Source organism: Camelus ferus, chromosome 11 (genome assembly GCF_009834535.1).
Source record: "Camelus ferus isolate YT-003-E chromosome 11, BCGSAC_Cfer_1.0, whole genome shotgun sequence".
NCBI lineage: Eukaryota > Metazoa > Chordata > Mammalia > Artiodactyla > Camelidae > Camelus > Camelus ferus.
This window is the reverse complement of record NC_045706.1, coordinates 78,592,431-78,604,207: the sequence shown is the minus strand read 5'-3', so window position 1 is coordinate 78,604,207 and position 11,777 is coordinate 78,592,431. Positions and strand designations below refer to the sequence as shown.

The 11,777-nt window shown below is 42.5% G+C and overlaps 1 protein-coding gene across 1 annotated transcript; it reads left to right on the top strand.

The window, feature by feature from the left end:
- Nucleotides 1-3,509: 3,509 nt before the first annotated feature.
- LOC102522814 (solute carrier family 35 member G1) lies at nt 3,510-10,415 on the top strand. Its single transcript, XM_006183651.3, is given in 5 exon segments — nt 3,510-3,593; nt 4,993-5,189; nt 7,164-7,563; nt 7,565-7,787; nt 7,790-10,415. Coding segments are annotated over 5 exon segments (1,017 nt in total). The 3' UTR covers nt 7,903-10,415.
- Nucleotides 10,416-11,777: the final 1,362 nt, after the last annotated feature.

Here is an 11,777-nt window from a genome sequence, read left to right as displayed (position 1 = left end):
AAATGCCTACAGTTACACAAACATCAAATGGGTCTTGCGCTCCAGTCTTATAGATAGGTTTTTCCCTATGGTAAAAATTCTACCCTCCTTGGATAATGCAATGACACAACAGAGAAAAACTCTGGATCCTTCAGACAGGCACAGTACTTGGCAATCTTCAGGGTCCCAGAGGTGCTGAATGCGGCGCTACTGTATTCAATTAAGTAAAAGCACACCCCCTAACCTCCTGACGGTCTGCCCCAAAGAAAGCCACAGATCCGCGGGGGTCCTTCCCTCCCTTTGCATGACAGAAAGGGGTCCTGTGTGCCTTGGGAAGGATGGCTCCCAGACGCTAGCCAGTCTAGCCAGACCGCAGCAGAGGGATGGCGCCTTCGGGCCGCCCCGGGCGCCGCAGCTTGACCTGAGCGATGGCCTCCCCCAGCGCAAGAGGTCGGGGAGCTGAAGTGAGAGGCGGCGAGGACAAGCGCTGTCCCCCGGAGGGGGCCCGGGGTCGGGGGTGGGCACGGAGGGAGGAGGGCCACGCGCGCATGCGCCGCACCGCCACGGCAACCGGCCGAAGAGCTGGCGCACCCGCCTGCCTCGGGCGCTAGACGCCGCCGTGGCCGCGTTGGAGAACGCCGCCCGGCGATGCGGCCCCTGGACAACTCCGTGGGCCGCGAGCAGCTGAGTCCGGGCTGCATATGAAGACACCGGCCCCCGGGCGCCAGCCACAGCCGGCTGCCGCGAGGTCGAGACCCCGGTCCTGGCAGGTGCTGGCAATGCGTTTCCTCGCCGTGCGGCCGAGCGCGCAGCAGGGAGTGTGGGGTGCCGACCCCCGCTCGGGTCTCGCCCTAGGGACAAGGCAGGCGCCAGAGGATGGGTCCGCGCAGCCGCCGGCCGGGGGCACCGTGCGACCGCGCCCCCCATTCCCACTGCCTAGAGCCTCGAGAACACTCCCTTACCTGGCACCTGGGTGGGGGGCTGCCAAGCAGAAGCCCCCTGCGCCCTGGTCGACGCGAAGACCGGAGAAAGTTTCTGATTGTTTTGGAACCTGTTTGGGATTCTGAAACTGTTCCTATAATTAAAATGTTGAGGACAGGATCGTGGAGTCAGATTGCCTTTTGGTGTGCCCTGCTCGAGGTTGGAGGTTGAGGGTCACCGAGAGAGGCCATCCCGCAGCTGGCCCAGGTTGGGAGGAAGCTAACCAAGAAAACTGATCTTGATGGTAAACGGTGTTCCTCGACGAGGAAATTGAAAAGCGTCGAGGCTAGAAAAATGTTTGTCCCAGAGTCTGAGAATCTTAGGGAGCCAGAGTTGAGTAGGACCAGTGGTTCTTAATCTTTTGGGTTAGGAGGAATTTTTAGCAACGGATGCAAAACGAGACAGAGGCACAGTCTTACATGAATGAGTAAGCAGTTCACAGACCCGCCTCCAAAGCTAGGGACCCTGCGTGAGAAACCCTTGTTTCGTTCAGCATCTTCCTTCAACAAATGAGGAAATTAAGGCAGGGAAGATGAGGCTCTAGAAGGGTTTTGTTTGCTTTGTTTTTCCCAAGATCTGGCATGTGTGGATGAGACACTCCGCAGGTCGGGGGCAGCACCAGGGATAGGGTCCCATTTCGTCAGAGACCTTGCCCAGGGCCCTTTCTCCTAGCCACAAGTACATTGCTCCTTGAACTCCACTGCCCACCGGAGCAGCTTCCTCTAAGAAGAAGGAAACAGGCAGATCTCCTTTCAAGACAAAGTTACACAGTCTGCACCACCACATCATCTGGGTCACCTCTCCTAAATGTGACCTGGGACTTCTATTAGCTGACCTTTTAGCTGACCCCACTTTTCCCTCCTCCCTGTGTGCACTTTCCTGAGTCACAGTTCACAAACTTTATAGAGACACAAACCCCAGGAAGATGGTTCTTGCTCCATTTTCTCCTAAATACTAACAGAAACAATTAGACTTATGATCATTTTACATGGGTTAGTGCCTCCAGACAAGTTACCCTCAGCTGAATTGACCAGATGTGCAGTTTTGAAGAGGTCATTTTCTCTCCTTAACATCCTATGGCCAAATGTTGTTTCTAATGGACTGCTGAGTTAGCCCTTACAAACTTTTAAATGGCTCCCCTGTTTGTGAACTAAAGAGGAATACTTCAGGCAGCACATGGCAAAACCAATGCAGGCAACTGCACCTAAGAATCTTGAGGGGTCTTTTAATTTCAGAGGAAGTTGCTAACTTTAAGACTTAGGAATACTGATTGTAAGGTGACCAGATAATATTCCAAAAATGGGATTGCTGTAGAAACACTCTCTTATTGTCATTGAACTTTGTGACTGTATCATTTTAGCCTCTTAACCCAACTGGTTATCTTAAAGTTCATTCATGTTCAAGTTTAGGTCAAAACTATTACCCATTTTTCTTACATTCTTGGATGACCTTCACAAACAGCATATTGTTATCCTAAGACATCTATTTAGTTTCTTGAGGGACAACGTGATTTTTGACTGAAGCAAGGAGAAGCTGTCTTGGTTTGTGCCTTACATAACCCTGGAAGGAGGAAGCTCTCTAGGGGAGCAGTGCATTCTGAAACCAGTGGAGGTTTTTACACTGACCGGGATCCTGTTTCAGTGGGTCTGGGGACGGACCCACTTTAGTGGCTCAAGAATTGAAGTTTTAAAAGTTGATTCAGTTGCTTCCAATTCCTAACCCAGGTAGTGATCACCAGTTTAAAACAGAGGATACAGAAACTGAGCAACTTTTCCGTTTTCTTCTGACTCAGGAAATTGCACTGTGGCTACTTACTTAAATTATTTACAGTTGCCAAATTGTTAATTATGCTTACAGTAGAATATGACTGTGGAAGCACATTACGTAAGCAAATGCCTCTTTGCTTTATACTACTCTCTTGTTCATCTACTTCGACAGAGAGAATTGAAATGATTGTTCTGTAAGAGACTGAGGTTTGCCTGAGAAGAACCAGTCCTCACCCTCATAACAAATAATTAAGTTCATCCTGACCTTGTAGCAACTGTCCTGTCCCAGTCAGGAGCATGGGCCTTAAGCGTTGGCAGGCCAGAAAATATGTGTGTACGTGTTTTAAGGGAAAAAAATAAACAGAGCCAGGGATGTAAAATAAAGTTTAAACGAGTTAAAATATCATGTTAAGTTAAAATATTCATGGAGAAAAATTAAAAAGTTTAGGTTGGAGAAGGTCCTTGAAATTTAGACCAGGGAGATGTTTTCTGTCCCTGAGCTTCCTGTTCTATTCTGCCTGAAGGCGTAAGTTCTACGTAAGGGTTGGGTTTCTTTTAAGAAAACTATTTTTATCTGGACCTGAATTCTGAAATTTCAAAGATGAACTTTAAGGCAGACCACAGCCAAGACATGTACTTTGTGGTGCTTAACTTGGAAGTCCTCTAAAGCACCCTTCTCATGGGCTGAGCGGGTATGTTCAGTTTGGTTTCTGCAGTATCTGAGCACACAGGCACAGAAGAGAATGTGGAGGATTCTGACACTTATGCCAGAGAACATACTCCATGGCGACTCCTAGCTCGAAGTCATTCTCTTCACCTGTACACCTAGAACAGCTTCTGACCCAAATGGCATCTCCATCTATGAAGGTCAGGCTGTAGAGCGCTCCGGGGAAGTCTGCATCATCATGGTTTGGTCCTGCTTTGCAAACTGTCACTTGTGGGCAAAGGTATCTAATTAACATAAGGAGGTTGAAACGTATTACCTGGTGCTTGCCTTTATCAGAAAAGGCCATTAAAAAAAAGAAAAGAAAAGAAACATTGTGCAATACTCTTCAATGGCTGAGTAACTCATTGTAAATTCCTAGATTGGAATGATAATCTTTGTTTTACTACAAATTGCATGTGTCCATACATCCTTCAGCTCTGCTATGCTCTTAACTGACAAGGGCCAGTTCTGTGTTTCCTTCCTGTTCTCTTCTTGTTTTTGTGTTAGTTTCAAAAAATAAAATAAAAAAAATACATATATATAATCCTGAGTGTGTGGCCTGTCTTTTAGGGAGTTCTCTGCTTACCCTGTTGCATTTTGCTGCCCTCTGAATGACAGGGGGTGAGACTGAAAGCAGGATCTACTCCTGTCTTAGGCAGCTACGACAAAGGCAGTGGTTGCTCCTACAGACTGTCACTAATGGACTGAATACTTGATGCCCTGGAGAAAGCAGCAGTTTCCTAGTTCAGATCAAACCAAGAAGTTGGTATTAGATAGCAGTTCTAATTTTTTTCTTTAAAAAATTTTAAGCATTTTGAGGTCAGAGGTCTAGATAACCTAGCCCCTGCCATCAAAGAGTTTATGTTCTAAAAGGAAGATAAGTCATAAACCATGGAAAAGTTAGATTTGCTTAACTGTTCAAAATAACTGAACAGAGAGTCTTCCCAGATTATGCTGTCGCCTGTGGTGTTAGACTCTACATCTTTCCATGAAGTTCTCTCATATTCTTTCATTCAGTGAATATTTATTCAGAGTCTCCCATGGGCCAGGCCTGAATAGGACAGCTGAGATCCCAGCCCTGGAGACACTCCCAGGCTGGTGGGAGAAGTCAGCTAATCAACAAGTAGCCACATCTGACAGTTACGACCTATTTTCCAGAAAAGGACACTTTTTGCATAAAGCCCAGTTCACCAATGAGATGATACAAAATATCACTTGGAAGCATTTTTCTCTAACCATCTTGACAAGCATTTTCTTAAAGACTTCTCTCACTGTCTTGGCAAGCTTCTTACTTCTTTTTGACTTACAAGTGAGGGATGAGTCTTCAGTGAGCCAAATAAATCCATTTCATAGGGTGAACTGCATTTTAAAAATACAGGTATAAATTCTTGCCCTGTGTCTACGGTTGTTTATTCTTGGTGGGGAAATTGTTCAGGTCCAGAGATTGGATGTGCTTAGGAGGTTAATATTTGTGGCCTGTTAGCTGTTAATATTGTCCCATTTTTCTCAATTTCTAGGTAAGAGTGATAAAACATACACTTGGAAGCAAGGACTAACTAGAATTTAATCTTTTCAGAAGCTGAGAAGAAAGCACCCTGCCCTGGACTTGGCTTGTTTTACACATTATTGTCTGCCTTCTTTTTCTCAGTGGGCTCTTTATTGGTTAAAAAAGTGCAAGACATCCATGCTGTAGAAATTAGTGCATTCCGATGTGTGTTCCAAATGCTAATCATTATCCCTTGCTTAATATACAGAAAGTAAGTATTTCTTACCTGCAAAGTAGAAGATATTAATACATGTTTGTAAATCTTTTGACCTGCTTAATTTATTTACTCTATAGCATCTGCTTTATTCCTCTCATAGATTTACCAGTCCCTACACCCTTTGGCTCTGATTAATGAAAAGTCACAAGGATCCACCCACAGAAGATGCCCTCATGAACAAAAACCATATGCCCAACAAAGGAGGGGAAACAGATTCAATTATTCACCACCTCCTATTTTGAGAACAGAGCTTTCCTTGTGCAATTCCTCCCCCCATCTTGTGCCACCCTCCCTTCTTGCCTTTGGCATAACTAGTATTTGGAAGAAAAAAGTAAACGAGAGGAAACAGCAGTGTCTCCTAGTGTCAGAGGTTTCTTTAAGGAGAACAGGCTGCTCTGCCACCAAGGCAGACAGAAGGTTACACTAATGATATTTAGGTCTTCCCGCCAGGGTGCTATGGGAGAGGGGAAAGGGGATCTTGGGAAATGCCATTTTAACTCCTTTCTTGTTCAGTGTCCTCATCTGTAAACTGGAGGGGATGATATTCTTTGTTCTCTACCCTGCATAAAAACTGTATTCCCCATCCTTACTGTTCTCTCCCCACCCAGCCCCTCTTCCTCTTCCACATGGACCCCCCCCTACACACACCCTCCCCAGGTTAAAACTATGTCTCCGCCACCACTGTTGTGACCTCAACACACTTAGAACCCTGGGAGGAACAACCGCCGGGTTCCTGGTGGCTCTTTGGCTCTCTCTCTCTTTGGGTAAGGATGCTTAAACTCCAGATTTAAAACTTCAGCCACTTGCTGCCAAAGGTTCCTTGTATCTGTAACTCGGCACAGATTTACTTAGAATAGTTTCACTCCTTATCTGGAGACTTTGGTGGGAAAAGGTGAAAATCTGCTGAGCTCAAAAATATTGTCGGAAATTCTCATGTAATTATGGACAAGTCACAGTATTTTAGGAAATGATGCTAAGACTTCAGAAATTCCTAAGGGTGGCAACAGACCACTGATGCTATAAACAGCCATTCTTTCCTTTTTGGAATAAAAATATTGTCAGGAGAGCACTTAGAAGAATTTTCTTAAATCACTGGCATTAACCTATTTTGACCCATTTCACTATCACGGAAGACTCTTAGCTTCTCTAAGTATGGACCCAAGGAGACCACACTTTCATTTCTAACTCCAGAGACCCAGGGTCCCCGTATCAGGCCTAGATCCTGCTCCGAAAGAGTTCAGCCGTGGTACAGAGCAGTGAGCCTCCCTTAGCAGGAACTTACACAGTACTCTGTAAATACTTAACTGAAAAGCACTTGAGCAACAGTTATTATATTTATCTGAATGCTACAGGTTCTTTTCCAGTACATTTTAGCTCTTCTCCTAAGGAGAACAATGAAAAGTTGTCTCACATTCAGTGGCTAAAATAAATTTTAGCATTGCCTCAGCTTTAATAGGAAAAACTCATAGGACTGAGAATGCTCACTCACATTCCCAAGTTGTCTTATGTGAGGCAGCTAAGTCACTAACTTGTATTTATTATAAAAATAACATTTTTTCATTAGAGAAAATTGGGGGGGAAATATAAAGAAGGAAAATTACCTATGAGTCTACCTATTGAGGTATAACCACAATGAACATTTCAGTTTATTTTCCTTTTTGTCTCTTTTGCAAGCATATATCTACACATAGGGGAAATAACACCTAGAGTTGCTGAATTATAATTACACTATTTATGTATTTCACTCGTACTATTTTAGCTTATACTGTGAACACATTAATGTCATTAGCTGTATTTAGGAAACACTTTTTAAAAGGTGTATAATAGTTGTAGACATAATAATTAATTTACTATTTCTTTTTTTTTTTTGATAGTTTTAGGACTTTTAAAATAATGTTTGATTTAAAAGTGTAATTTGCAAACAAATTCCAAGTTCGTTAATACTCATTCCTTTCTTTGAATTTACAGAACTGGATTTATAGGCCCAAAAAGTCAACGAATCTTCCTCCTTCTCAGAGGAGTCCTCGGTTCTATTGCCATGATCCTTTTATACTACGCCTTCCAGGCAACGTCCCTCGCTGATGCCACAGTTATCACATTTAGCTGTCCAGTGTTTACATCTATATTTGCTTGCATATTTCTCAAGGAAAAATACAGCCCTTGGGATGCTCTCTTCACCGCATTCACGATCACTGGAGTGATCCTTATTGTGAGGCCACCATTTCTGTTTGGTTCCAGTGCCGTGGAGATGGAAGAAGACTATTCAGTCCACCTGAAGGGCACGTTCGCAGCGCTTGCACATGCCGTCTTTGCTGCGGTGACTCTGGTCATCCTAAGGAAAATGGGGAAATCTGTGGACTACATGTTGAGGCATTTGGTATTATGTAGTGGCTGGCCTCATCGAGTGCGTCACTGTCCTTTTTGCATTAGGAGAATGGAGTTTGCCCTACTGTGGGTTGGACAGGCTGTTTCTCATACTAATTGGGCTGTGTGGTTTGGGGGGTCAGGTGTTTCTCACAAAAGCCATTCAGATAGAAAAAGCAGGCCTGGTAGCACTAATGAAGACGATGGATGTGGTCTTTGCTTTTATCTTCAGGTTATTTTCTTTAATAATATACCATCATGGTGGACAGTGGGTGGCTCCCTCTGTGTAGTAGCCAGCAGTACTGGAGCCGCCATTCGTAAGTGGTACCAGAGTTCCAGATGAAGCATCATTGCTGAAATGTGTTTATTTATTTTTAAGAACAAGGAAACGTTTAATGGTTACACTGCTACAGCAACAGCGGGCCACACAGACAAGAGGTGCCTATGTGAGCACCAAGGGTCGGTTGTTGGGGTCTTTTATAAATGTGTATTTTTTTTAAAGAACACCATCACCCAGTTCAGACACTTCACACACACATGCATACACACACCTGGAAAATCTGCATTTACTTCATTGATTATATTTAATAAATTTCATAATTAAAGTGCCACTTTTGAATATGGTATGTCTTTAATTAGTTAAAAACAGCCAGTCAGTTTGGTGTAGCAACTTTATTTTAATCAATTATTTTTTGGTTTTGGGTTTTTTGTTGTTATTGGGGTGGCATTGATAAGAGGACAGATCATTAGTTGAAGAAAAACTGCACAATTTTTTATGGCTAAGTATAAATATCTGTAATTTTTCAAAGTGTATTTTTGGTACTGATGGGATACAGGTGGGAGGAAATTTTAGATGCTCTTTTAGCAGTGTAGAGGCTAAGAGACTTACTGATAACAATGCTGCTATATAATTAGTGTTATGTTGATAATTCATTTGAAATGTAATGCCATTTAGGAGGCCAAAGCTGAAATTTGGAGTAGGTGCCTACTTAATGGTGTTTATAAAACAAATGAATTAGCCTTATTTTCAAGGCTTTTAAAAATGATCGTCATTCTTTTAACCCCTATTTGTGCCTTTTTCACTTTAATGCTGAAATTTTGATATGTAAACTTAAATCTTTAAATCATCAAATTTGGCTAGTAGTTTTCTGCTTGAGTGGCATTAGCAACTGTGGCTACATTATATAATTTTAATTGTCCTCTGTTTTTTTTGAAACTGCACTACGTTTTTTTTTAACATGCTAACATTTCAGGTGTTTAAATCACAAGTGAGAAATTTTGGCATGACCAATGTGCACATTTCCATCCTGAAGTGTTTTCTCAGAACTAGAAATTTGATTTTTTATAAATTCAGTTGACCTTATGGTGTGATGCCAAATAAAATTTTCTCAGGATTTTATCAGGTTGAACCATAAGAAATTGATGAGATTTTACCTTTTTAACTTACAAAAAACCCCATAGTTTCTTATGGTTCATCCTAATAGATACCTCTCTTACCTTCTAAACCAAATACTTAGAGAACTTTGGAGAATATATATATATATATATATATATATATATATATATATATATATTAAACTACTTTTTAAAGTACAGTAATCCTAGTAAACTTATTTTTATGGTCTTTTTCCCTTATGGAATTATATGTAATAATGCCTCATGTTCTATATTAAATGTAAAGACCTGTGAATCCATGGTTGATTGATTTGTGTAGTTTCTTAAATAGAAAAAAAATCACTGTTAAATTCTAATAAATCAATATGGTATTAAATGTTAGTGCTGCACCATGGTACTAGTGTTATGAATTCAAACAGCATATTTTATGTTTGGAACTTCATCAAGCCACTGCTCTACAGCTAAAGAGAGAATGTAATATTTAGGAAAACTTGGGAGGTCAGTCAGGAGGCAGGGAGTCCACGCAAATGGCTCCTTGTCACAATGAGCCCTTTATTGGTGAGGCTGTAATGGTCTCCACCTCTCACTGTGTCAGACCTAGCACCTATTATTATCTTAAGCCTACAGATCTGAACAATTACAGGCTCTTTCCCACCCTCTCATCACAATGCTTCCAAAGTAAGGAGGAACTTGACTTCTGAGGTTTATGCCTTGGTGAGAAAGGACCTTTTCCCAGTAGTTCCAAGAGGGAATTTTTGGCTTGCTGATCTTCCCAAGTGCTGCCCACCTGACAGAGCCTAAAAGAGGCCTATTTAGGGGACTCACACTATCATTGTAACTTTAGCCTAACTGGCGATGTTAGAGTTTAGAGTTGCAAAAGCATCATTTTGCAAGCATCTTAGATAAGTATAGATTTAGGGCATTTTAGGGCTCAAAGGTTAGAAATCCTCATGTAGGAGACATGCTTCATAGGTGGGGACTCTGGGGAGGGGCCCTGCCCAAGATGGGTTCCCATGGCCTTATTTATCCGTCCTTTAGTTCAGTGATAAAGTACAGAAAGTAAACCATTGCTTGAGCAATCTAAAGTAAATTAACTCTCAGGGAACCCTCTTCTGGTTCTTTACCTTGCACAATAAAAGAACCTACAGGATCTTGAAAGGTAGACCCCCTTGGGCCTGTACACTACAGACATGTTTTATTTCAACAGTGTGGTTTCAGTGCTTGAATGCCACAATGTATGACCAAAGTTGGAGAAAATGTTTCTTCTCCCAGCTTTTACAGGGTGTGATTTTTTTAAAACACTTTTATAATGTCCAAGGTATATACAAGGATATGTATTGTAACAATGCTGGGTGTGTATATTTTGCAAAGACTGTAGTTTCTATGTCTTGAAAAGGAAACTATTTTCTTAAATTGTTTTTATTTTACAATTACTAATAAAATTAATGTGAAAGAAAGCTATATTTTGGTTTTTTATGATTATAGCAAATGTGCTAATATAGCATTTCTTTTTCCATCCAAGTGCTTCAAAGTGTATTTATAAAGGAGAGCAACCTCTAGACATTCCGTTGTGATGTAACCTCAAGTTTCAAACTGTTTATCTGTCCCTCTGATACTGTCACATCACGTCCAATGTCTCTAAAATAAAGGTCCTAATCTTATGAACCAGTGAGGCCTGTGTTGTTCTAGATCCTCAGAGCTTGGAGCAGCTTTTGTTCACATAGCTAATACGTTACTAAGTCCTCGAGTATGTCCTCTTATTGCCTCGTGAACTCTTCTTTCCTCACCCTTTACACTGCTGCCATCTCAGTCTGAGACTTCCTACCTCACACCTGAATTACCACAATAGTACCCTAGCTGGGGTACCTGCCTCTAGACTCTTTATTCCACTCAGACCCTTATTCCACTGCTAGACCAATCTTCCTAAGGCCCTGCTCTCGTTGTTACTCTGGTTCTCACGGAGCCACAACAATGCCTTATTATACACATCACATCCAAATTATTCAGCTGGCCCATTCCCACTTTTCCAACTTGACTTCCCATGTCCCAACATAAATGCAATACTCAGTCAGTCTCTCCACCAGCTCCCAAATTTGCCAAGAGATTCCTTCGTGTCTCTACTGCTTTCTTTGCCTTCTCTTCTTTACCTTCTAAGGCCTCTTAGCCTCCAGCGGCTCAGCTGAGCCTGTTTGCTCCACCGTCTGCAGCTTCCCTGCCCACACCAGTCCACCTTGGGAGAGTGGAGGAAGCACTGGATTAGCTGTCTAAAGATCTAGGTATGGTTTAATCACTTTCCAGGTAGGCCTTTCCACTTCATGTCCTTGAGCCTGTTTTCCTCATTTGCCTCAATTATTAATAGAAAAATATTACTTGCCCCAGCCCATGTTACAAATAAGTGTCATAGGAGGACCTGTAGACCATAAAGGAGGACAAAAACACTGAAGTACTGAACTATGGTGAATATGGTCGAGTTGTGCATTCACTCTCCTCTTTGAAATGATGCCTAGTCCACGGTCCTTACCCCTGGGCAGCCTCACCAGGATTGGTGTGAACAGTCTGGATTACAAACCTCATTTGGCTCCTTCCTGCTAGCACAGAACTCTGCTTTTGGGCAGCTCTCATTTCCTGGCTAATCTGCCCACGTAGGGCTGCCAAGGGGCACCAATCTTCTTATCTTATGCATAGGTGTTGCCACCTTCCCAGTTCTGGCTTTAGCTCTGTGGGTACTGCACTTGGCTCGACTAGGGGGGTGAGCCTGATACTCTGTGTTTCACATGCACTGTTCTTCAAACTCAGCATGGCTCTTCTGGCCTCTTACCTTTC